At 54.1% G+C, this 27,000-nt stretch overlaps 1 protein-coding gene across 1 annotated transcript in view; it reads left to right on the forward strand.

Annotated features, from left to right (window-relative positions):
• The first annotated feature begins 693 nt into the window (after positions 1-693).
• ARHGAP23 (Rho GTPase activating protein 23) overlaps positions 694-27,000 on the forward strand; it is an 89,049-nt gene continuing 62,742 nt past the window's right edge. Inside the window, 1 exon segment of the mRNA XM_039476382.2 lies at positions 694-801. Coding sequence (XP_039332316.2) covers positions 739-801 — 63 coding nt within the window. The 5' untranslated portion in view covers positions 694-738.

Here is a 27,000-nt window from a genome sequence, read left to right on the forward strand (position 1 = left end):
CCTAGGACTGGCTGGGTGGGGGTTTGGAGGGCTGGGCCACCTGCCAGCCTCTCTTCCGTCCCCGGCTCCCCTGCCTCTCTGGGATCCTGGGCTGAGCCTCTGGCTGGGAGGGGGTTACCCTGCACTGCAGGCACCCCGTCTCCCTGCTCCTTGCACTAAGTCTGCCCTGGTGTCTCAGTGTCTATGGGTCTCTAAAGGGAAGGCGGCCTCGAAGCCTCTTCCTGTCTTCTCCCCCTTCTGATCCTGGGTCTCCCCATCCTTGTTTCTGACTTTCTCTGCCTCTCTCATGTTTCTGGGTCTCTGGATCTCTGTTTCTGACCATCTCTGGCTGGTTGTTTCTCTTTGTTTCTGTCTCCCTCCCTCCCTGTCCCTGTGCTAGTTCTGGGTTCGGTGCCCTTGTCCTCTTTCCTGGGCCCGGATGGCCTCTATCTGGGCCGGTCCCCTGGAGGCCCGGAAAGCATCTCCGGGAGACCGCCCCTCTCCCCAGGCTGGGCTCTGACATCCGGCTCTCGGGCAGCGCTCGCGCCTGCCTCAGCCCGGTGGCCACTCTGTGGCCCTCGAGCGAGGCCGCCGACGCACCCCGAAGGGAGCGCGAGGTTGGTGGGGGGAGGGGGAGGGGCGAGGGGGCGGACCCCGGGGAGGCCACCCCGCGCTTGGCCCCGCCCCGGCCCCGCCCCTCCCGGGTCCCTGCCTGCGCCCCCAGCCGTGCCCCGGCCGCAGAGTTGCCGCTGCCACCCGATGAATGGAGTCGCCTTCTGCCTGGTCGGGATCCCGCCCCGCCCGGAGCCCCGGCCCCCACAGGTGAGGGCGCTAAGCCAGGGAAGGGGGCGGGGCCGGGCCCTGCAGGGGAGCGGGCGGCCGGGCCGGGGGGTCGCTGTGCCCCGGCTCGCCCTGCACAGCCTGGGGCGCACAGCGCGGTCACCGCGGGCACCAATGTGGGGAACTTCAGCTGGTGGCAGGCCCGGGAGGGGGCCCGAGCGAGAGCTGTCCGGGGCAGAGGGGTGGGAATGAGGGAAGTAGGCAGGGGCCGGGACGGGCACGGGGCTGCCAGGACAGGGGGCACAGACCCGGGTGGTGGTGCCAGGCCCCCGGCCGCTGGGCAGCGGGGGAGGGAGGCCCGCGGCTTTTGTCCGGGTTTTTCAGGCGGGGCGCCTGCCGCTGTTTCCTCTGCCCGAGTTTTCGTTTTCCGTTGGCGAGGCCGCGGCACAGCTGGAGGGAGAGGGGGTGGGGGAGGGGGTTCCCGGAGCGGGATGTCCTCCGCAAGGCGTCAAGACACCCCCTCCCTGCGCCACACTCGCCCCCTGCGACGGATTGCCAGGCGCGGTTCCGCCGCCGCGCTCCTGGGTCCTGAGGAAGTTGCAGACGCAGGCCTGGGACCCCCGGCTCTGCCGGCGCGGCTGGGTCCTGGGGAAGTTCTAGACGCAGGCCTGGGACCCCCGGCTCTGCTGGCGCGGCTGCCCTCCCCTGTTGCTGTCTCCTACCGGCTGTGGGTGGGTCAGAGCACGGGGTGCCAGGGCCATTACTCAGCGCTGGGCTGCTCTGCTTGGGTTCTTTCATCTGCCAGCTGCTGAGGCTGGGGAGGGGCCAGCAGGGGCCTCCTGGCCCCATCCCCCCATCGGGGCCATTCTCTTACCTCTGAGCCTAGCCACCCGCCACGCAGGACACCCCAGCAGGCCTCCCTGCTCCTAAGTTGAAGGGTTGAACACTGTCAGGCCAACAGTTTCCCTGAGCTCGGAAAAGAAATTCCCCCGAGTCCAGGTGGAGGTCAAGGTCTGGGCTGAGGCGGCTTCCTCTTTAGACAGGGCTGAAAGATTTGGGGACCTTCCTCCCCAGCTCTCCCGGCAGTGCTGAAGGTGGGATCTGGGACGTGAAACTCTTTCTGAGACTGGGGTGTTTCTTGGTTGCTGGATGCGGTCAGCTCTCCTTTAGTCTGCCTCTCTCTCCGGCTCCCTTCAGCTAAAGTGTGTTTCCTAATTATGAACTTGAAATTCAGGATGGACTGGGGCAAGGGTGGGGGGTAGGGAGGGGGTTAACGTCATTAAGCAAGAGCCCCTTGGATTCAACTCCCCACCAATAACACATATTTCATCTCCATCCCCTGCACCCCTCTCTCCACTCCCACCCTGCAGCCTAGCTGGGGGTGAGTGGCTTTTGATCCCATGCAGTTCCCCCCTCTGCCAGGCGACAGACCCCATTCCCCAGAGTGGCGGCTCTTACTGCCATGTGCTCGTTGGCATGCGATTTGAATCTCGATTATATAACCAGTCATTTCACTTCCAAAGGCAGCCCCAAAGGTCCCCAGCCCAGGCAGCTTCTTCCACTTGCCCACAGTGCAGTTGAGTGCACCCCAAAGTTGCTGGGAATTCCAAGATTCTGCATCTGAGGCCCTGCCCTCTCCTTGGGAACCACGGGAGCAGTAAACCCCCTACATTCAATGCTGGATTCAAAGGCCTCAATAATAATGAACAGGAAGAATGGGAGTGGGCAGGGTAGGTGCTGGCGTCCCATTTCACAGAAAGGGTCTGAGCCTACATAGTGACAGTGCCCAGGCAAGAACCCAGGACCCTTGAGGGTAGTCAGGGCACAAGATGAAGCTTGGGAAGGAAAGCCACTAAGAAGGTGTCAGACTTCGAGGATGGGGCAGGCTTGTGTGGATCCCAGCCCAAGCAGAGAAGGACTGGGTGGGAGAAGAGGCCTGGCCCTTGTGCCTCCCTCTTCAAGCGGACCCTGGGCTCATGAGGAAGAAGTGCAGCATTCTTGGCATGGATGGGAGTGGGGTGAGGGAGGGTGCTCTGAGCAGACCAGTGCAGGAGTGGGCAGTGGATTGCTTCATCCTTCATTGCAGGGTTACTCAGGACTTCTTGATGTGTAAGGTTAAAAGAGAGACTGCAAAGCAGTAGAGGGGAAGAAGTTACAATGTGAGGGACTGCAGTTAGATACTCAGGAGAACTTCCGGGGGCGGGGGGAGCTTGTGACCTGCAGCATCCCAGGCGAGCCATGCAGGGAAGTTCCCTCCAGTCCAATGAGTCAGGTGGGTTCTTGTGATGTTGGATTCCAATGTAGAAATCTGGAGGTATCATATATTCCTGTAAATGTATTCAAATGAGCATTGATGCCTGGAAACAAAAAGGTGTTTTTTTTTTAGGAAGGGGAGTTGCTTTCACAGTATAGCTCATAGCTAATACACAGACAGCAAAAACTCCTGGCTAGGATTTATAAAAACTACCTCATTTGATCCTCACACTATCACTAAGAGGTAGATACCATTATTATCCCCATTTTACATTTGAGGACGCTGAGGCTCAGATACCTAATATTGTGGCCAAAATCACACCCCCAGTGCTTTGGAGCTAGGGTAGGAATGTGGCAGTCTGGCTCTGGAGTCTTGCTCTCACCCTCACTATCTGGCTTCTCAGGACCTGCCATGTCCCGCTGTCACTCCCACTCCAAATCTGTGTCTAAATGTACACAGCCCAAGATCAAGGTCAGCTTCTGGCTGGATTGCAGCTGGTTGCTTGTCTTTGTTCTATTTCTTTACGCCTCAGCTTTCCCACCCTGCCCCATGATGGCCCACAGCATTGGGCCAGGGCTCTGTTCCCTGGTGTTTTCCTTCCAAAGGGACATCAGCCCCACTCTGTAGACTGCAGGGGTTCAAAGGTGAGATATTGGCTTGGTCAGGAATTTGGACAAAGCCTGGTTTTAACGATGCTGCTCTCACCGTCTCGGGAGGGAGACATGAATAGGGCCTGTGGGAGCTGGTGCTGCCTTTCTCCTAGCATACCCCAACCCTTCAGACAACCCGCCTTTAGATCCAGGCCCCCCTGTTTCTTGTGAAATTGTGCCAGTTTGTCAGCAGGGCAGTACCAGTCTGTGCCAGACGGGCGTCTCCTCCCCCACTGCCTCAGTGAGACATCAGGCTGAGACGGCCTTGGGGCTGGACTTTGGGGAGAGTTTAAAGCCCTTTTGGGGTGGGTTGTATTTCCCACCTGTCAGAGTGGGTGAGGACCGGGTCATTGTGTCCAACTCTCTCACACTCCATGGGAGACGCAGACTGGGGACTTCCCCAGGTTCCTCAGTCTCGGCAGACAAGGACCCATCTTCTGACTTCAGCTCCCAGGCCATTCCTGTCCCTCTGTGGTTGGTTCTGTCCTTCGTGGCCCCCCTCAGTGCAGAGTTCTTGGACTGGGCTCCAGGAGGGAGAGGGGAGGGCAGGGAGGAGCAGGGAGGAGTGGACAATGTGTTCTGTTCATCTCTGTGTCCAGCCAGCACAGAGTGGCAAGCACAGAGCCTGGCACAGAGCAGTTCTCCATAAATGTTTGTGAAGTGCAAACCAGGGAACAGCCCCGTCCGTGGCCTCCCAGGATGCCCATGCCCAGTTCTACCCCTGACACTGTGATGGTCCATCTCATATCCATCTATCCCACCAGATAGGAGTTATCTGAGGCCAAGAAAAATAAGAATAGCAACTCCTTCCATAGTGCTTACCACTAGGTTGGCATATTACCATCACTCCACTTGACAGATTAAGAAACTGACACAGGCCGGACGAGGTAACTCACACCTGTAATCCCAGCATTTTGGGAGGCCTAGGTGGGCGGATCTCAAAGTCTAGAGTTTGAGACCAGCCTGGCCAATGTGGTGAAACCCCGTCTCTACTAAAAATACAAAAATTAGCTGGGCGTGGTGGCACGTGCCTGTAATTCCAGCTACTCAGGAGGCTGAGGCAGGAGAATTGCCTGAACCCAGGAGGCGGAGGTTGCGGTGAGCCGAGATCGCACCATTGCACTCCAGCCTGGGCAACAAGAGCGAAACTCCATCTCAAAAAAAAAAAAAAAATTACTCACTGTCTGCAGGTCACACCTCATCTACTGAAAAAGGCTGGAGAGGCGCTAGCTAGGGAAAAAAAAGGACCCTGAGGGAGATAGGGTCCACTGTTTAATGTAGACAGACAGGCCAATCATGGGAGGTATGAGGCCTGAGCTGGGCGTGGCCCTCAGTTCTTCGGGAGGCAGGAGCAGCCTCGGGTTGAGCGTAGGGCTTTGCCTGCCTTCAGCCTGCTCAGGTCCGAATTTCAGCTCTCCTCCTTGTTCACTGCGTGCCCTTGGGCAAGTTGTTTTATTGCTTTGGCCTTGGTTTTCTTTTACTCTTTTGAGGCAGGGTCTTGTTCTGTTGCTCAGGCTGCAGTGCAGTGGTGCCAGCTTGGCTCACTGCAGCCTTGAACTCCTGAGCGCAGTGAGCCTCCCTCCTCAGCCTGAGTAGTTGAAACTACAGGTGCATGCTACCATGCCCAGCTAATTTTTCTTTCTTTCTTTCTTTTTTTTTGAGGTGGAGTTTTGCTCTTGTTGCCCAGACTGGAGTGTAATGGCACGATCTCGGCTTACTGCAACCTCTGTCTCCCGGTTCAAGCAATTCTCCTGCCTCAGCCTCCCAAGTACTGGAATTACAGGGGCATGCCACCACACCCAGCTAATTTTTTTTTTTTTTTTTTTTTGAGACGGAGTTTCGCTCTTGTTACCCAGGCTGGAGTGCAATGGCGCGATCTCGGCTCACTGCAACCTCCACCTCCTGGGCTCAGGCAATTCTCCTGCCTCAGCCTCCTAAGTAGCTGGGATTACAGGCACGTGCCACCACGCCCAGCTAGTAGCTAATTTTTGTATTTTTAGTAGAGATGGGATTTCACCATGTTGACCAGGTTGGTCTCAAACTTCCGACCTCAGGTGATCTGCCTGTCTCAGCTTCCCAAAATGCTGGGATTATGGGCATGAGCTACTGCACCTGGCCAATTTTTCTGTTTTTGTATTTTTTTTTTTTTTTTTTTTTTTGAGACGGAGTTTCGTTCTTGTTACCCAGGCTGGAGTGCAATGGCACGATCTCGGCTCACCGCAACCTCCGCCTCCTGGGTTCAGGCAATTCTCCCGCCTCAGCCTCCTGAGTAGCTGGGATTACAGGCACACGCCACCATGCCCAGCTAATTTTTTGTATTTTTAGTAGAGACAGGGTTTCACCATGTTGACCAGGATGGTTTCGATCTCTCGACCTTGTGATCCACCCGCCTCGGCCTCCCAAAGTGCTGGGATTACAGGCTTGGGCCACCGCGCCCGGCCTATTTTTGTATTTTTTATAGACATGGTTTTGCCATGTTGTCCAGACTGGTCTCAAACTCCTGAACTCCAACTATCCTCTCACTTCAGTCTCCCAAAGTACTGAAATTACAGGTGTAAGCCACCACACCTGGCTGGTTTTCCTATCCTTGAAATAAACCCTCAAAATTATAGAGAAGGCTAAATGAGGTAATACAGGTAAACTGGCTGAGATTTAGTAATCTCAATTATTGGTAGCAGCTATTATTAAAAAAACAATCAATGGGTAGAAATGAGAACAATGCACTTTTGGCTCAGTAAAAAGTACTGACCTTTATGGTCAGAGTAATCTAAAGAGAAAGTGACCTGCCTCTGCAGGTAATGAGGCCCCTATCACTGGAGGTGCAGTGAGGTCCGGGCAGGCACAGGCTGGACAATGATGTGCACTAGAGAGAATTCAGGCACGTGGGCTGGGTGCAGTGACTCACACCTGTTATCCCAGCACTTTGGGAGGCCAAGGCGGGCAGATCACAAGGTCAAGAGTTTGAGACCAGCCTGGCCAAAATAGTGAAACCCCCTCTCTACTAAAAATACAAAAAATTAGAGGGGTATGGTGGTGGGTGCCTGTAATCCCAGCTACTTGGGAGACTGAGAGGCAGGAGAATCTCAAACTCTGGAGGTGGAGGTTGCAGTAAGCCGAGATCATACCACTGCACTCCAGCCTGGGCAATGGTGCAAAACTCCATCTCAAGAATAAGAAAAGAAAAAGAGAGAGAGAGAGAGAGAATTCAGGCATTAGACGAAGGCCTGGCACAGAAAACTCTAAGCGCCCTGCTTTGGGATCAGCACTATATGAGAAGAAATTAGAGGAGCAGGTGAACCCTACTTCCTACTGCAGTGCACTGGGGAGAGCGGGCAGAGAGGTCCCCAGCCTCTAGGAACGTCAGAGGTTGGCTGCTACGGTTTGGGCTGTGACGCTCCTCAGAACAGGTCGTCCTGAGAGGCTGCCTGGAGAAGACCTGCGTGGTTCTGATGGGTAACAGCAGACAGGAAGGGGCTGGCAGGAGTGGAAGGAAGCCAGCCCTGTGCGGCTGGGACTGTAGGGACTATGGTGGCTCATGCCTGTAGTCCCAGCTACTCGGGAGGCTGAGGTGCGATTGTATTCTAGGCCCAGGGAGGGCTTGGTGACCAAGGGACAGGAGGAGCCTGGGCCACTGGTCCCGAAGTTGGTCCCAGGGTTGCGTCATCATCCTGGTGCCTCAGCCTCCGGAGCAGCTGGGATTACAGGCTGGCCACCATGCCCAGCTAATTTTTCTATTTTTGTAGAGACAGGGTTTTGCCATGTTGGCCAGGCCGGTCTCAAACTCCTGAACGCAGGCGATCTGTCCACCTCGCCTCCCGAAGTGCTGGGATTACAAGCATGAGCCATGCGCCCGGCTGGGTTTTGTCGTCATCCTGCGTGCCCAAGGGGTTTGGGTGTATGGTGGTGGCAACGGGGAAACACGTAATTCCCTGTCCCGCCAACCCCCCAGCTTCTCCTGGAGGAGAGGCCAGGGCTACTCCCGGTGGCAAGGAGCCCGGCCGTAAGGAGCGGAACTGGGGAAAGAAAGACTTCTTATGCCCAATGCATTTGGGGGCGTCCGGGGGTCGGGGAACAGTGGGGCCTTTGTCCCCAACCGCCGGGAATCTGGCCGAGGAGCTGGCCCTGGGTCTGGCTAGGCCCTCGGCAGGCAGGTCCTCTTTGAAGTGACCCTTTCAAAGCTCGGCCTGAATCCCTGGGAGGAGAGACAGCTTGGGGCGGCACATGGGGATGACTGAGACCCACAGCCTAGGCCTGGGGGACAGAAACAGACCCTGCCTTGGCCTCTTGGGGTGGGGAGGCTGGCAGGAGGTGTGTGGGCCGGGGGAATGCAGTGGGCTGGGGGACCGCCTGGGAGCCATGGTGGGAGGACAGACCCCAAGTGGGGGGTCAACCTAGGGACGGGCCGAGTTTGTTCTGGCCGCGAGTGTTTCTGTCTCCAATCTGACTTCTGTCTGGCTCTGCACTCCTGTATCAACAGCTGCTCCTTCCTTTATAATTTCCCCAGAAGTGTGAGAGCTTGGAAAGAATCTGGCGTAGACACCAGACTCAGAGCTCTTGGGAGGAAGGAGGGGTAGGGACGTAGGCGATCTAGAGCTTTTCCTGCTCCTGAGAGACCCCAAGGCTGGAGGGAGTGGCTGAAGGGGAGACCCCGCCCTCCCACATTGAGCTTCCCTTATGCTCAAGGCGGAGGAACTCTGTATTCTTCCTGAAAAGGGATGGAAGGAGGAGGAAAGCTACCCAGAGAGGGGACATTTTTGTTTGTTTCAGCTTGAGGAATATTAGAAGCCACCTTCCTTCCCTGCCTCTCTATTCACCTCATGGGGAAACTGAGGCCAAGGGGACAGAGCAGAGAGGAGGGGACCAGCAAGAGTGGAAGGAAGCCAGCCTGTGGGGTTGGGACTGTAGGGACAATGGTGACCCATGCCTGTAGTCCCAGCTATTTGGGAGGCTGAGGCGGGAGGACCGCCTGAGAGGGTGGATGCTGGGTGGGAGGAGGAAGGGGCCGCGGGTTGCTGAGTTGCCCTAAGAGGGTTGTAGAGAAGTGCCCAGTCCCTTCAGTTCCGGCCGGCGGTGATTCCATGAAGAGGGAGAGGACCTTACCCCCCCTTGATGCTGTTTCTACTTCTTGCCCCAGAACCTGTGCCCTCCTTGGCCTCTCTGCACTCTCTGTACAGGGAAGATCCTTACAAATCTCCCTTCCCTCTTCTGGAGGTGTGGCCCTGGGATGCTCCCCAAGGGAGGCGGAGGAGGGAGCGGAGGCCCCAGGCTGCAGTGGAGGCTGTCTGCACGCTGTATCTTGCACTGGCATCGCGGAGCTGAGCTTCGTTAGCTCTAATGAAGCCTTGGCACCGTGCCCCTCCCACAGAACCTAGGTGTTGCAGGGAAGGTGAGGAGGACAGCTGAGGTTGGGTCCAGAGCCCAGGAGATGGTGGGGGGATATTTGCAAGAGAGGAGGGTGGGAGGCAGAAAATGGGGACCGCACAACCAGGCAGGGCTGCCAGTGTGAGGGAGAAACAGCCCCTCTTCTTTTCCCACTGGGACCTTTTTCTTCACCAGTGGCCCAGAGGCCTCAGTGCTAGGGAAAGCCTTATCTGAGAGACAGGGTGTGGCCTGGGGATGCTGAGGATATTCCCAGGCCTGGCTGTGGAGAGCGCCCTTCCTGCTCTCTCCCTAACTGCCACCTGGGGCAGGAGAAGAATTTGACCCCAGCATGGGAGGCCCAGCGCTTGGGAAAGTCCAGCAGCTGGCCGCAGCGAATCAAACTCGCTGCCGGTGGTGACCACTGCTTGCTGGCGCTCTGTGTTCCAGGCTGTCTCTTGGAACCCGGATGAATGACACACAGCCCTGCCCTCAAGGGCCTCCTGGTCTGCTTTTCCTACCGCCCATAAGCCAGACAAAAAGTCTCCGTGAAGATTTTATAACCATGAGTTCTGAGATTTGCACCTACCCCATTGACCAGTCCAGAACACCCCTCAGGGGCCCCCTGCCAAAAATATTAATGTAAAAATGGCCCAGACTGACTGGGGAGACAGACCTGCAGCCAACACAAGCCGGTGTCTTCACCGTGGGAATCTTTTGAGTGTGCTCACAAAGGCGTTAACAGGAGTTTAAAGCTGGAAGCTGGAAGCTGGGTAGAATTGCCGTAGGGACTGGTTAAAAAACAGTTGGTGATATGCTTATCTCCTTTCTCTCAAATCCTGTTTCCAAAATCTATCATTAACCTGAGGATTCTATAGTAAAATCCTTTTTTTTTTTTTTTTGAGATGGAATTTCTCTCTTGTTGCCCAGGACGGAGTGCAGTGGCATGACTGTGGCTCACTGCAAACTCCGCCTCCTGGGTTCAAGCAATTCTCCTGCCTCAGCCTCCCAAGTAGCTGAGATTACAGGCATGTGCCACCATACCCAGCTCATTTTGTATTTTTTTTTTTTTTTTTTTTTTGAGACGGAGTTTCGCTCTTGTTACCCAGGCTGGAGTGCAATGGCGCGATCTCGGCTCACCGCAACCTCCGCCTCCTGGGCTCAGGCAATTCTCCTGCCTCAGCCTCCTGAGTAGCTGGGATTACAGGCACACGCCACCATGCCCAGCTACTTTTTTGTATTTTTTTTTAGTAGAGACAGGGTTTCACTATGTTGACCAGGATGGTCTCGATCTCTTGACCTTATGATCCACCCGCCTCGGCCTCCCAAAGTGCTGGGATTACAGGCTTGAGCCACAGCGCCCGGCCCATTTTGTATTTTTAGTAGAGATGGGGTTTCTCCAGGTTGGTCAGGCTGGTCTCAAACTCCCAACCTCAGGTGATCCGCCCGCCTCAGCCTCCCAAAGTGTTGGAATTACAGGCGTGAGCCTCTGCGCCCCACTGTGAAATCCTTTTTGATCGATTTTCAAGTGCCGTCATAAGGGGGGTGTATAATTACAGATGCAAGAACTGAGACCTGGAGTGGGCAAATAACTTCATTCGAGGTCACCAGGCATCACATTTTAAGCTGGGCCAGGCATGGTGGCTCATATCTGTAATCCCAGAAACTTGGGAGGCTTCGACAGGAGGATAGCTTGAAGCCAGGATTTTTTTTTTTTTTTTTTTTTTTTTTTTTTCTTTTTAAGAGAGGGTTTTGCTCTGTCACTCAGGCTGGAGTGCAGTGGCACAATCAGGCACACACCACCATGCTTGGCTAATGTTTTTTGTAGCGATGGAGTCTCCCTGTGTTGCGTAGGCTGATTGTGAATTCCTGACCTCAAGTGATCCTCCCGCCTTGGTCTCCCAAAGTGTTGGGATTACAGGCATGAGCCAGAGGGCAAGAATTTGAGACCAACACGGGCAACATAGCAAGACCCTATCTCTAAAAAACTAGCCAGGTGTGGTGGTGCACGCCTGTAGTCTCAGCTACTCAGGAGGCTGAGTTGGGAAGATTGCTTGAGCTCAGGAGTTCGAGGCTGCAGTGAGCTATGATTTCTCTGCTGTACTCCAGCCTGGGCAACAGAGCAAGATCCTATCCATCCCCACACCCTGCAAAAAATTAAAGCTGGGCCTTTCAGAATCCTAGGTCTGTCGCTGTAGTGACTGTTGTATTCTCTGACAACAAGGAACCTGTGAGGACACCCCTGACCCAGGGAAGTTGGACCCTCTTCTCCACAGCTGAGCCTTGAAATCCAAGCAGAGGTTGGCATGAGGAAGGAGTGGGAGGGGGACGTCATGGGTGGTGGGTGCGAAGATGTAGGTTATGTTCTGCTTCTCTGTGTCTTCTGCGACTCAGTGTGGAGTCTGGGTTTGCTCGGGAGTGGCATGGAGGACCCCAGCGTTCTGTCAATGAACATGGCTGAGCCCCTGCCTCCTCCAAAGACGCTCCAGCTCTGCAGGGAAGAAGGCTTCACTGTGGGGAGATGTGGCTTGCCAAAGTCTGAAAGATGTTTGCTGGGGCAAGAAAGGGATGGAGAACAATGCACTTTTGGCTCAGTAAAAAGTACTGACCTTTATGGTCAGAGTAATCTAAAGAGAAAGTGACCTGCCTCTGCAGGTAATGAGGCCCCTATCACTGGAGGTGCAGTGAGGTCCAGGCAGGCACAGGCTGGACAATGACGTGCACTAGAGAGAATTCAGGCACGTGGGCTGGGTGCCGTGAGAAGGGTGTGCCAGGCGGAGAGACCCGGCAGGAGCTCAGGCAAGACTGATGAGCGCAAGGCTGAGAGTAGAGGGAGGAGGCCAGTGAGGCTGGATCCTGCCCCTCCCCTCCCCCATCAGGGCGTATCCCTCATGCCATACTGAGGAACTTGATCCCACAGCTACTTAGGAGCCAGGCAAGGGGCTCGGGCAGTGGAGGCAGGAGAGAAGGTGAGAGGAGGCAGGAGCTGAGACGGGAGGTACAGTGGGAAGGAAAGGATAAGAGGGGAGCATGTCACTCTCTTCCCCTTTCAGAAACTGGCTGTACTGTCTCTTTCCCTTGTCTAGAAGGGCCTTCCCTGCCTTTTCCATTTCTCTAACTCCTATTCCTCTTTCAATGCCCAGTTCAACTATCTTCTGTAAAGCCCCCCTCCACCACTCAAATATACAGAGACTTCCTCCTCTGCGCGCTAGACCTTGAGCCCTGAGAGGGGAGGGACTTTGTCTTTTTCACTGCTCTGTAACCAGCTTCAAGGCCAGGCCCTGATGCCTGAACACTGCTGACTGATGAACTGAGTGATCCCATAGCACCTGGCACTGCATTGCCAACCAATAATAATACCAATGAGAGTATTGCTTATATCAAACATGGATGGCAGCCTTCAGTGCCAGACACTGCTGTGCGGAGCGCTTCACACACACTGTCTCTTTAATCTGCATGCCAATCCCATGGGGGATGGATTATCTCTGTTTAATAACTGCAGAAGCAGAAGCTCAGGGAGATTAGTAACTTGTGCAGTGACACACAGCTAGGAAGTGGGCCTGAGTCGGGATTCAAACACCAGCTTCCTCTGGATCCTGCTTAGGAACTTTTTTTTTTCCCTGACTGAATCTTGCTCTGTCCCCCAGGCTGGAGTGCAGTGGCAAGATCTCGGCTTACTGCAACCTCTGCCTCCCAGGTTCAAGCGATTCTTCTGCTTCAGGTTCCTGAGTAGCTGGGATTACAGGCGTCCAACACCACCCCTGGCTAATTTTTGTATTTTTAGTAGACAGGGTTTGCCATGTTGGGCAGACTGGTCTTAAACTCCTGACCTTAGGTGATGATCTGCCTGCCTTGGCCTCCCAAAGTGCTGGGATTACAGGATTGAGGCTTCGAGCCTGGCTGGAACTTTTTTTTTTTAGACGGAGTCTTGATCTGCTGCCCACGCTGGAGTGCAATGGTGAGATCTTGGCTCCCTGCAACCTCCTCCCCCTGGGTTCAAATGATTCTCTTGCCTCAGCCTCCTGAGTAGCTGGGACTACAGGCAGGTTTCACTGCAGCTGGCTAAGTTTTATGTTTTTGGTAGAGACAGGGTTTCACCATGTTAGCCAGGCTGGTCTCTAACTCCTGGCTTCAAGCGATCCTCTGACCTCGGCCTCCCAAAGTGCTGGGGTTACAGGCGTGAGCCCCTGTGCCTGGCCTCTGCTTAGGAACTTTTTTTTTTGAGACAGAATTTCGCTCTTGTTACCCAGGCTGGAGTGCAATGGCGCGATCTCGGCTTACTGCCATCTCCGCCTCCTGGGTTCAGGCAATTCTCCTGCCTCAGCCTCCCGAGTAGCTGGGATTACAGGCACATGCCACCATGCCCAGCTACTTTTTTTTATTTTTAGTAGAGACGGGGTTTCACCATGTTGACCAGGATGGTCTCGATCTCTTGACCTCGTGATCCACCCGCCTCGGCCTCCCAAAGTGCTGGGATTATAGGCTTGAGCCACCGCGCCCGGCATAACTTTAATTTTTTTAATTTTTATTTATTTATTTATTTATTGCTTAGGAACTTTTAAACACTATGCCCAGGCTGGGCGCGGTGGCTCAAGCCTGTAATCCCAGCATTTTGGGAGGCCGAGGCGGGTGGATCATGAGGTCAAGAGACCGAGACCATCCTGGTCAACATGGTGAAACCCCGTCTCTACTAAAAATACAAAAAAAAAAAAAATTAGCTGGTCATGGTGGTGCGTGCCGGTAATCCCAGCTACTCAGGAGGCTGAGGCAGGAGAATTACCTGAACCCAGGAGGCGGAGGTTGCAGTGAGCTGAGATCGCGCCATTGCACTCCAGCCTGGGTAACAAGAGCGAAACTCCGTCTCAAACAAAACAAAACAAAACAAAACACTATGCCCTACAGCTGCTTTATTTGTTCCATGTCTATCTCTTTGGTTTTCTAAAATCAGGGATTGCTTTTGTTAATTTTTGAAAATCCTCAGACTACGGAACTGATTAGTTGAGCAACTCCTACATGCTAGGCACTCAAGGCTGAGTCCTCTCCAGGACTCCGTTTACAGCTGAGGAGACTCAGGCTTGGGGAGGGAAAGGACTTGACCAAGGTCATGCAGTTGGGACCTGAAACCTGGCCCCTGACTCATCTTCCCTCGTGTCACTGGTCCCCCAGCCCAGTGCCGGGCCCTTGGTGACATCCAGTGAACAGTCCTAGAATGAAAGAAAGAAGAACCAGCTCTGAAGCTGACCACCTTCTTTGGGGGCCCACAATGGGCAGGACAGGGCCATGGACTGGGCCTCTGGGCCCTAAGCCCCGTGTGTGTCCCACTGGGGTAACTGATGGGGAGAGGGGTCTAGAGGCGGAGACTGAGGATGTTGTAACTTCCAGGTGCCCAGCTGTCTGTCAGACCAGTGAGCTCCAAGGAGGAGAGGCTGACCTGGCGCTGGGTGGTCAAGGACAATGTCCAGGGCAGGCAGAGCCTTACCACAACCTTCAGAGGCCTCCAGAGGCTGCACAGCATCAGTGGGATTTTGGCCACAGGTGACCAGAAGGGACCTCCAAGCCTGGGAAATAGAGTTGCAGGGGCCGCAGCGCTGGTGGGCGGAGGCTCTGGGTTGTGCTGCAGGCTGGGCACTCACTGCCTTTCCCCGAGTGACCATTCGTCCATTCGCCCCGGGCTCCCAGCCTCACAGGGATCCACCAATCAGACCTGCTTGCTGCTGTGTATTTGCATGTCATTTGCATGACAACACCCCTTGCTCTGTCCCCCAGTGTGCCTCCCCAGCCCACGCCCCATTCCCCTTTTCAGGCCCCCTGTGCAGAGCTCCTGTGGGAGGAGCGGGAAGGCCCACCTGGGCTGCCAGGCGTGCCCCACAGCACTATTCATAGCTCAGGGCTGGGGGACTTCACATACTTGGCGTTTCTCACGTCTGGCCGCCCCTCTGTTGTCCTCCCCTCCCTCCGCCCTTCTGTCTTTCCCCCTTCCCCTCGTCCCTTAACCTCTTCCCCCACCTTCTTCCTCTCAACCAGTCTTCCTGAAATCTACAGATGTCCAAGTCCCTAGTCGTGGAAGAGCCCACAGAAGGAAACTGAGGCCCCAGAGGGGGCAGGGCCTGGAGGTCCTGTAGTAATGAGGCATATGATGAGGTGGCTGAGAGTCTGGGCTCTGCCCGTAGCTTCAATCCAAGCTGACATTAGCTGTGGCACCACGGCAGATTCCTTAGCTTGCTAAGTTAGGCAAGCGTTTCAGAAAGTCAGGCTGAGACCTGGAGGGTAAGGGCTGAGTCGGGGAAGAAGGGGATGGGGAGGGGCAGGCAGGCAGTGTATTATAGTCCAGGGAAAGGGGACTTTGGATGTGGGGAGCAGGCCCTGAGTCTCAGGACAAGGGCTTGGCACGTTGCAGAACCCATGAGGAGGGCTCGTGGCTGGAGTGTAGCCAGCTGGGGTGAGGGCACAGAGCTGCAAAGAAGATTGAAGCAGCTCCCCCCTTTCTCTCCACGCCTTTCTCTCCCACTCCTTTTTTTTTTTTTGAGCCTGGATCTGGCTCTGTTGCCCAGGCTGGAGTACAGAGGCACAACCAATGGCTCACTGTAGCCTAGAACTCTTGGCCACAGCAATCCTCCCACCTCAGCCTCCCAAGTAGCTGGGATTACAGGGGTGCCCCACAGCACCTGGCTAATTTTTATTTTTATTTTTGTAGAGATGGGGTCTCACCATGTTGACCAGGCTGGTCTCAAACTCCTGGGCTCAAGGGATCCTCCTGCCTCTGTCTCCCCAAGTGCTGGGATTACAGGCATGAGCCACCATGCCCGGCACCCCTTTCTTCCTTACTCCAGCACCCCCAACTTCTGGATCTGGTTCCCTCTGAGGAAGAGGTGGGGACATAAAAACAAAGGTCTGAAGCAGCCCCAGCCTCTGCTAGACCCCTCCTGGGGACAGGGCTCTGGTTACCCCTAACTCTCTAAGGCAAGGCTCATTCATTCCTCCACATTCTGAAACAGTGTGCAGAGTACCCACCCTGGGCCAGGAGCCAGGGATTTGACCACCACAAAGCAGGCATGGTCCTCACCTTTCAGGACTCACAGCCCTGTGGGGAGACGTTGGTCAAAATAACCCCATAAATAAATAGACACTGACAAGAGGGTGCACAGGTATCTGGCCTGGTCTGGGGCCAAAGGAGGTGTGCCTGGGGAGGTGACATTTTTGCTAAGAGCAACAGGGTGGGTAGGAGTGAATTAGGGCGTGGATTGCATTCCAGAAACAGCATGTGCAAAGGACCTGAGGCTGGAAGGGTGCCTGGTCCTCACAGGAGTTGGACAGAGGCCAGGGTGGCCAGAGCACAGGGGAAGGGGGTGTGGCAGATGTGGCGGCCAAGGCACGTCCCACAGGGCCTGGTGGTCATAATATTAAAATAATCAATCTGGACAGTCAGATGCCAGAGAGGTGACCATAGCTTGGAGCAGGGAGATGATGTGATGAAGTGAGCAGGCTCAGAAGACAGCTAGGAAGCAGAGTCCACTCAGATCTGCGGAGGGTGGGCCGAGGCCATAACCGAAGTTGATTCTTGGTCATCAGCAACTTCGTCAGGCTGCTATCCCTGTCTTCATTTTATAGCTGAAGAAATAAGAAAACTTGAGCGACCTTGAGTGATGATCTTGATGTCACACAGCCAGAAAAGGGCCAGGGCCAGTACGAGTGGCAAGTGTGGCCTTTTCTCGGTACTAGCCTTCTTGATGCTGGTGTCTGCTCTCACCAGCCTTCCTGTCTCCATGCCTGGTGCCCCCGCAGGGTAGCCCAGCGTTCCCTGCCTAGCACCCGGTCCAGTAGAGAGTCAGGAGTTCCAGGTGGTGGGTGCTGTGTGCCACCTTTATTTCCAGAGGTTGTGCAGCTGTGAAATGAGCTAGTACCTGTGCAGTGAGCCTGGTGGATAGCAAGCACTCCACAGGTGTTTATGACTGTGGCTGTTATCCTGTCCCCCGCGTTCCCAGGCAAACTGGCAGGGAGAGGATGGAGGAGGGTCTGGGACAAGGAGGATGATACCATCTGTCCGCTTCTGACCACAGAGCCCAGCCCAAAGGGCTCCCTCATGGCAGCAGCCTAGTGGAGGCTGTTTGTCCCTGCAGAGCCACTGTCCCTGCCACCTGTCCAGCTGCCTGGGGCATCACAGACGGGATTAGGGAGCGGTTCAGTTCACAGGCAGGGCCACGCGTGTGAAGGGGAAGGTAGGGGTAACCCGGCAGGGTTGGGCAGGGCTGGGGTGAGGGGGTGGGTGGTTTCAGGGGTGGGGCTGAGAGCCTCTCCCTGCAGAGAGCCCCATGTGCCTCGGGGAGGCTTTTGGAATCTGTTGAGACCTGCCCTGGGAGGGGACAGGGTCTCAGCTTGACTGGGACCTGGCTCTTGCCTGAAGGAAACTAGTGTGTGCACCTGTTATCTCTGCCCAGGTGGTCAGACAACAGGAAGCACTCCTGGAGGGCTGGGGGGCAGGCGGAGTCACAACTGTGTGAAACCAGGGGGATGGAGCTGCTGACCTTGGAGAAGAGTCATTGCAGGCATTCCCCTACCTCCAGGAATGACTGCTCCAGTCTAGTCTGAAAAGGGGCTCTGGCCTCTCTCCTTGACCAAAGGCAGAGCCCGAGGATCCACAGTTGCTCTATCCTTCTGCAGGGGATTCTTCTCCTCTGTAGGGATGCGGAGGGGAAGATCCCAGAGCCGGTTGGAGCTGAGGGGCCTGGGGAACGAGGTTGAGGTAAGGAGGACGCCCCTTGCCTGGGTTGTCAAGGAGACGAGGCATGCCAGCAGTGGGCCAGCAGGGGGCTCTGCTGTCCACAGGACCCGCCTTCAGTGTGCAGGCTCACTTCCAGGAGTGCCTGCGAGGACAGCAGTGTCTCTGGAGCACGCCCTTGTGTGTATGTTACAGGCGGATGTGAGCGTGTGGCGCATTGGAAGGGGCATGCATGTGCTTGGTGGGTTTGAGGACCCCCACACAGAGCCAGCTTTCTGCCAAGAAAACTCTTTTGAGGTCCTGCTGGCAGCCATGCCATGTGGCAAAGCCTTGGGAGGGTGTGTGCATGCCAGGGTCTAGCCTCTGTGGATGGCAGGCCCCCATCAATGCCAAGGACCTGATGCGTGCCAGGTGCAGGCTGGGCGTTCCCACTTGCAGGGACCTCTAGGGCCCCAAAGATGACAGTAGAGGCTCTGAGAAGGGGCAGTGGAGAGGGAGAGCAGGGAAAGGCCTTCCAGGCAGGGGGTGACAAGCTCCTGGGCAAGCTCTGTGGCAGGGCCTGCTCCTGGGCACCAAGGAGAGACTTGTTCATTTGTTTCATCTTTCAACTTTTTTTTGGTTGTGTTTTGAGATGGGGTCTCGTCCTGTCGCCCAGGCTGAAGTGCAATGTCACGATCTCAGCTCACTGCAACCTCCACCTCCTGGGTTCAAGTGATTCTCCTGCCTCAGCCTCTTGAGTAGCTGAGATTACAGGCACTCGCTACCACACCCAGCTAATTTTTGTATTTTTAGTAAAGACGGGGTTTCACCATGTTGTCCAGGCTGGTCTCCAACTCTTGACCTCAGGTGATCCAACTGACTTGGCCTCCCAAAGTGCTAGGATCACAGGCCTGAGCCATCATGCCCAGACTTTTGTTTTATTTTTTGTGTTTGATTTCTGACTTGGCCTTTTAAAAAAATTATAAAATATATAATACAAAATTTTCTGGGTGCAATGGCTCATGCCTGTAATCCCAGCACTTTGGGAGGCTGAGGTGGGTGGATCATGAGGTCAGGATATCAAGATCATCCTTGCTAACATGGGGAAAATCCATCTCTACCAAAAATACAACAAATAAGCCGGGCATGGTGACACACACTTGTGGTCCCAGCTACTCAGGAGGCTGGGGCAGGAGAATTGCTTGAACCTGGGAGTCGAATGTTGCAGTGAGCCGAGATTGAGCCACTGTACTCCTGCCTGGGCAACAGAGCGAGACTCTATCTCAAAACAACAAAACAAAGCAACACATTTTTAACTGTAAAGTGGCATTAAGTACATCCATATTGTGCTATCACCGTAAGTGGTGATATTTCACCGTCACTATAGGTGGAATAATACAATATTTATTCATTCTTTTTTGTGTGTGTGATACAGAATCTCACCCTGTCACCAGGCTGGAGTGCAGTAGTGCAATCTCGGCTCACTGCAATCTCCACCTCCCACGTTCAAGTGATTCTCCTGCCTCAGCCTTCCGAGTAGCTGGGATACACCCAGATATTTTTGTATTTTTTTTAGTAGAGATGGGCCCTGTGTTAGAAAGGATGGTCTTGATCTCCTGGCCTCATGATTCACCTGCCTCGGACTCCCAAAGTGCTGGGATTACAGGCGTGAGCAACCACACCCAGCATCTTTTTTTTTTTTTTTTTTTTTTTTTTTTGAGACAACATCTCACTCTGTCACCAGGCTGGAGTGCAGTGGTGTGATCATAGCTCACTGCAGCCTTAACCTCCTGGGCTCAAGGGATCGTCCCATCTCAGCCTCCTGAGTAACTGGTACTATAGGTACATGCTATGATGCTCTACTATTTTTTATATTTTGTGGAGGCAGGGTTTCACCATGTTGTCCAGGCTGGCCCTGAACTCCTGACCTCAAGTGATTCTCCCACCTCAGCTTCCCAAATTGCTGGGAATACAGATGCTGGGATTACAGATGTGATCCACCAAGCCCAGTCAATTTGGTCCTTTTGTGTCTGGCTCATTTCACTTAGCAGAATGCCTTCAATGTTCATCCACATTGTAGCATGTGTCAAAATTTTTTTCTTTTTTTCTTTCTTTTTTTTTCGAAACAGGGTCTGGCTCTGTCTCCCAGGCTGAGGTATACGGTGCAATTTCAGCTCATTATAACCTCCATCTCCTGCGCTCAAGTCATCCTTCTACCTCAGCCTCCCAAGTAGCTGAGACTACATGTGTGTGCCACTACACCTGGCTAATTTTTTGGGGGGTTGGGTAGAGATGGGGTTTCACCATCTTCCCTGGGCTGGTCTCGAACTCCTGGGTTCAAGCGATCCTCCCATCTCAGCCTCCCAAAGTGCTAGGATTACAGGTGCGAGCCACTCTGCCCGGCCTTCCTTTCTTTTGAAAGGCTAAATAATACAATTCTGTATTATTCATATAATGTATGTGTTCCATGTAATACAATAACACAGACAATGTCACCACTTGGATACACCTCATTTTGTTTATACATTCATCTGTAGACCAATGCTTGGGCTGCTTCCATTTCTTGGCTGTTGTGAATAACGCTGCTGCGAACATGGGTGTACAAATATCTCTTCTAATCCCTGCATTCAGTTGTTTTGGATATATACCCAGAAGTGGAATTACTGGATTATATGGTAATTCTATGTTTAACTTTTTTTTTTTTTTTTTTTTTTTTTTTAGACGGAGTTTCGCTCTTGTTGCCCAGGCTAGAGTGCAATGGCGCGATCTTGGCTCACTGCAACCTCCACCTCCTGGGTTCAGGCAATTCTCCTGCCTCAGCCTCCTGAGTAGCTGGGATTACAGGCACGTGCCACCATGCCCAGCTAATTTTTTGTATTTATAGTAGAGACGGGGTTTCACCATGTTGACCAGGATGGCCTCGATCTTTCGACCTCGTGATCCACCCACCTCGGCCTCCCAAAGTGCTGGGATTACAAGGTTGAGCCACCGCGCCCGGCCAACTTTTTTTTTTTTAAGGTGGAGTTTCGCTCTTGTTGCCCAGGCTGGAGTGCAATGGCGTGATCTTGGCTCACGGCAACCTCTGCCTCCCGGGTTCAAGCGAATCTTCTGCCTCAGCCTCCTGTCTATATATAATTCTTTGAGGAACTGCCATACTGATTTCCATAGCAACTGCACTATTTTATTTATTTATTTATTTTACTTTTATTACTTTTTGAGAGAAAGAGTCTTGCTCTGTGGCCTAAGCTGAAGAGCAGTAGTGTGACCGCAGCTCACTGCAGCCTCCAACTCCTGGGTTCAAGAGATCCTCCTACCTCAGCCTCCCAAGTAGCTGGGTCTACAGGTGTTCGCCAACATGCTTGGCTAATTTTGCATTTTTTATAAAGATGAAGTCTCAATGTTTCCCAGGCTGGTCTTGAACTCCTGGATCCTAGCAGTTCTCCCACCCTGGCCTCCCAAACCACTGGGATTACAGGTAGGAGCCACTGTGCCTGGCCACAGCCACACCATTTTACATTCCCACAAGCAATCCAATTTCTCCACATCCTCACCATTAAGAAATAATTTTTGAGGCTGGGGGCAGTGGCTCACGCCTCTAATCCCAGCACTTGGAGAGGCCAAGGTGGGCAGATCATGAGGTCGGGAGATCGAGACCATCCTGGCTAACACGGCGAAACCCTGCCTCTACTAAAAATACAAAAAAAATTAGCTGGGTGTGGTGGCGTGTGCCTGTAGTCCCAGGTACTTGGGAGGCTGAGGCAGGAGAATTGCTCTAACCCAGGAGGCAGAGTTTGCAGTGAGCTGAGATCACGCCACTGCACTCCAGCCTGGGTGACAGAGTGAGACTCCGTCTCAAAAATAATAATCATTTTTGAGAGCCCACAATGCATAAAGCTCTCTAGGATGGCAAATCCATTTCTGAAAACCCAACAGTCCTTGGGGAGCTGTCATTGTCCTCAAAGAGACTCAGACCAGGCCCTTGAGCATCCTCCAGTCTGAGGAGAAAGACACAGGCCATGCCCTTTGGGAGAGCATAGACTGATGTGGAGCAAAAATTCCTTGTTTTCAAGGAGCACCCAATCTGATGGAGGAGGCACAGCTTCTTTCCTTTGGGGAGTCTGCAGACAGTCCCAGAGACCAGAATGGAGACCCCAGAGACAGCCAAGGGGCTGCTGAGTGGGTAAATCAGAGGGTATAGAGGGGCTGTGGTAAGCCCTGTCCCATGCCAGCCTGCTGTTGCCTGGGCGATGGCCCTAGTGTTTACTTTGTGGCTGACTCCAGACGCACCCTTTTCTGCAAGTGCTCATTTCCCACCATGAGGAAAGAGGTCCCTCTTTAGTCTCCCCTCCCTCTGCTGTCCCTGAGGCGGGGACTGGCCCTCCTGTGGCACAGAGGCCCTGCCAGCTTGGCACCATTGCCATGCTCCTTGCCTGCTGGGAGAGGCCTCATTCTGGGGTCTCATACTGCCCACCCCTTCCCTACTCCCAGAGGGCCCACAGGTTCGTGCTCTGGGCTTGCCAAAATTCAGCCAGGGAAGTGGGAGATCCTGCTGAATTCTTCCTGCTTGGGAGGAACTGGGCATGTCTGGAGCCTGTAGGAACCTAGGGCTGGCAGTGGCAGGCGCGGGTGATGCCGGGAAGGGAAGAATGAGTTTGCCTGTGTCTGTGAGCGTCCGCATGTGTCACCGTGTCTTTGTGTATTCATGGCTGAGTGTCTGCGTGTCTGAGTGTGAGTGTGATTGTGTATGACTATCCGAAAAGCAATAGAAACAGCTTGCATTTATTAAATCCCTACTACATGTGCTGAGCTAGAGCACATAGTCTGTGCTAAGACTTTCGTTAATTTACTTAATCCTCCCAGCAACTTTTGAGGTGGAAATTAGTATCATCCACATTTTTTTTGCTGAGGAACCAAGGCTTAAAGAGGTAAAGTAACTCGCCCAAGGACTCACAGATAGGACATGGTAGAGATGGGGCTTTGACCGGGCATCCGGAGGACTCCAGATCTGGTGTGCCGGCCCCTGGGCTATGCTGCCACTGAAAGAACTTGGGGATTGTTTTTTTTGTTTTTTTTTGTTTTTGTTTTTGTTTTTTTTTTTTTTGAGACAGGGTCTTGCTCTGTCACCCAGGCTGGAGTGCAGTGGCATGAACACAGCTCATTGCAACCTTGACTTCCTGGGCTCAAGTGATCCTCCCACTTAGCCTCCTGAATAGCTGGGACCACAGGTTCACGCCACCATGCCTGACTAATTTTTAAATTTTTTTGTAGAGATGGGATCTTGTCAAGTTGCCCAGCCTTTTTTATTTTTATTTTTTGAGACTGGGTCTCACACTGCAGCCTTAAACTCCCTTGGCTCAGGTGATCCTCTCCACCTCAGCCTCCTGAGTAGCTGAGACCACAGGCACGCTACTACCATACCTGGGTAATTTTTTTTTTTTTTTGAGACGGAGTCTCTGTTGCGCAGGCTAGAGTGCAATGGTGCAATCTTGGCACACTGCAACCTCTGCCTCCTGGGTTCAAGTGATTCTCCTGCCTCAGCCTCCCGAGTAGCTGGTATTATAAGCATGCAGCACCACGCCCAGGTCATTTTGTATTTTTAGTAGAGACGGGGTTTCTCCATATTGGTCAGGTTGGTCTCAAACTCCCGACCTCGGGTGCTCCACCCACCTCAGCCTCCCAAAGTGCTGGGATTATAGGCGTGAGCCACCGCACCTGGCCTTTTTTTTTGAGACGGAGTCTCGCTCTGTCACCAGGCTGGAGCGCAGTGGCGCAATCTCAGCTCACTGCAGTCTCCTCTGCCTCCTCACATGCCTCCGCCTGGCGCGTTCCAGCGATTCTCCTGCCTCAGCCTCCCGAGTAGTTGGGACTATGGGCACATGCTGCCATGCCCGGCTAATTTTTGTGTTTTTAGTAGAGACAGGGTTTCACCATGTTGGCCAGGATGGTTTCGAACTCCTGACCTCAGATGATCCGCCCTCCTCAGTCTCCCAAAGTGCTGGGATTACGGGTGTGAGCCACTGCGCCCAGCCACTAATTTTTATATTTTTTGTAGAGATGGGGTTTCACCATGTTGCCCAGGCTGGTCTTGAACTCCTGGGCTCAAGTGATCCTCCTGCCTTGGCCTCCCAAAGTGCTGGGATTACAGGCATGAGTCATCATGGCCAGTCAGAATTTGAGGATTTTGTGCATTTGGATGATCTCAGCCCACCTTCCTGCTGAGCAGGGGATGTCTGGAGTGGCAAGTGCTTCCTCATCTCCTTCCCAGGCTTTCAGGGCTCTGCCCTAGTTTGAGGGGGAGGGAGCACAGTCCATCCCAACCCCGGGCAGGGGTGGCCCTAGAGGGGGAGGGCACTGGGTCTGGGGAGACCCTGGGAACCACCCCCTGTCACTGAGCCAGATAGCGCCAGTGCCAGTGCCAATGCAGGGTGGCCTAAGTTCCCCGTGATAGGAGTTATGTACACATGGAGGGCACTGGGAAGATGCAGGCTTGCTTGGCCGGCTCATCGACTTGGCCTGCTGGGGCTTGTCAGACGGGAGCCTCTACCCAAGCAATGCTGGGAACCAGGCATCTGAATGGGGCAAAAGGGTGGAGGAGGCCCGAGGGGGCAGCCGCCCTTGACTGGGGAGACTGGAGCAGGGTTCAGAGGCCCAGGCGTGGGCGGGGCAGGCATGTGTCCGTATCACATTGCCCACATGCCTGGGATGCTCGGATCTGCGGTGGGATTTGCCCCGTCGGTGTGCGAGGTTGTGGAGTGGTCATGGGTCTGTGTTTGGTGGTGTGCGTCTGCTGTACAGGACCAGATGGAACTTCAAACATGCTGGATGATTCTCTTGGGGTGGGGGCATTGTTTGTCACCTTGTGGTTTGGGGCCCACATTCTGGGAGGAGCGCTGAGCAGCTGGAGGAAGGAAAAGGAGGCAGAATTGACCCTGAGCCCCTCTCTCGCTTCCTGAACCACACGCCCTGCAACGCCTCATAGTTTCCTTCTCTCTCCTGTCCCTGACCCTTGGGACCCAGGATGCTCTCCTCCCTTCCCCAGTGCCCGGTTGCTTCCACTCCTGCAGGCCAGACCACCCTCTCCTGTGAGGGCTAGCCTGGGAGGTGTCTGGCCCCACCCTCAAAAAAATGTCACCTCTCAGAGAGAAGACGCCCTGTGCCCCTGAGAGCAGGGCTCCCTTGGTATGTAGGGGTCTCCCTTGGTATGTGAGGTTCACCCCTTGGTGGGGGTGCAGGGAGTCAGCTTTGGCCAGAGTCTGGAACTTGGGGATCCCTAAAGGTTTCAGAAGCTGGAACAACCCTCCTGAAAGACTCTCCAAGGTGCCCCAGCTGCTGGCCCCCAGCAGGTACTCAAGATGTGGTTAAACAAGAGGTGATGGAAAAGGATCTGGTAAGCGGTTAGAACCCTGGGATCCGGTCCCAGCTTAGTTAAAATGAGTTCTTGAACTTGTTCTCTTTGAGCCTTAGTTTGTTTTTTAATTTAATTTCATTCTTATTTATTTATTTATTTATTTGGGGACAGGGTCTCACTCTGTCTCTCTGGCTGGAGTGACAGGGCGTGATCTCTGCTCATTGCACCCTCCACCTCCCAGGGCTCAGCTTCCCGAGCAGCTGAAACTACAGGCACGGGCACCACACCTGGCTAACTTTTGTATTTTTTGTGGAGATGGGGTTTCGTCATGCTGCCCAGGCTGGTTGCAAACTCCTAAGCTCAAGCGATTCACCCGCCTCGGCCTCCCAGTGCTGAGATTGCAGGTGTGAACCTCCGCACCTGGCCAAGCCTCAGTTTCTGTAACTGAAAAACAGATATTAAAAATAATCTGAGCCAGGCGCGGTGGCTCAAGCCTGTAATCCCAGCACTTTGGGAGGCCGAGGCGGGTGGATCACGAGGTCGAGAGATCGAGACCATCCTGGTCAACATGGTGAAACCCCGTCTCTACTAAAAATACAAAAAAATAGCTGGGCATGGTGGCACGTGCCTGTAATCCGAGCTACTCAGGAGGCTGAGGCAGGAGAATTGCCTGAACCCAGGAGGCGGAGGTTGCGGTGAGCCGAGATCGCGCCATTGCACTCCAGCCTCGGTAACAAGAGCGAAACTCCGTCTAAAAAAAAAAAAAAAAAAAAAAAAAAAATCTGGTTGGCCAGGCAAGGTGGCTCACACCTGTAATCCCAGTACTTTGGGAGGCCGAGGCAGGTGGATTACGAGGTCAGGAGTTCAAGACCAGCCTGGCCAAGACAATGAAACCCCGTCTCTACTAAAAATACAAAATACATAAATAAATAAATTATCGAATTCGTAGGGTAAGTGTCAAATGAGGACAAGTGAAAGTGCTTTCCAATAGTAAAAGACAATGATCTCTTGGAAGGAGGGAAGACTGGATGCCTGTATCTTTGGGGCAGGGACCCTCATGAAGATGAGGTTGAATGGATTTTGCAAGCTGGTCAGACTAGAGGGGGATGGGAGGGGCAGCTCGGTGGCAGCGTAATTTCTGATGCAGGGGGAGGAAGCTGGGCAGGGCGTTGGGGGAGGACTCACACGCAGGAAGGCTTGGAATAGAATCTCAGCTACGCCTGGTATTTCCCAGCCCTGGGCCCCCTCCCCCACCGCCCTCTGGGGCCCACCCCACATTCCTTTCCCAGAGGAAATGGGGGAGGGAGGTGAGAGGCTACCCTGGCCTGGAGGATCATTTATTCAGGCTGCCGACAACCTTTGAGGTCCCACTGTGTGCACTCTCCCCCTGAAGTCCCACAGAGGCAGCTGAGTGTAGAGGTGGTGGGGGTGGGGATGGAAGGTGTGGCTTGCGTGGGAGGAATCTGTTAACTCCTTGGCTGGGCCTCACTGCCCAGCCAGGTTAGAGGGCAGGAAGTGGACATTGTATATGGTTGATCCTTTCCAAGGTCTCTGCAGCCTGAACACAGAAAACCCATGTTGCATCTCCACCTCTCTCCTCCCTACAGCCCCAGAACCGGCAGCGGTTTTGAATTCCATGGAGGTGGATGCTTGATCTGGGCACACAGCAGCACTGTTGGCCATCAGAGGCTCCATGGGGGATGAGAGGGGAGAATCACTCCATTTCCTCAGAACCAGGGACTGGACGAGCAGCAAGAGGAACACAAGTTAGCAGCTGGAAGGACTTACTGGCTGCTTGCTGGGAGGGCAGGCCAGACTTGGCGCTGAAGACAGCTGGTTACTCTCCACTTGGGGCTCCAGAGTCTGACACGGCTGGGGACATCTTGATGGTGGTTCCAGCCGGTCGAGGAGGGTCTGCCTTTGGAGAGTATGACAG

The sequence above is a fragment of the Saimiri boliviensis genome, chromosome 17, assembly GCF_048565385.1.
Source record: "Saimiri boliviensis isolate mSaiBol1 chromosome 17, mSaiBol1.pri, whole genome shotgun sequence".
NCBI classification, from domain to species: domain Eukaryota; kingdom Metazoa; phylum Chordata; class Mammalia; order Primates; family Cebidae; genus Saimiri; species Saimiri boliviensis.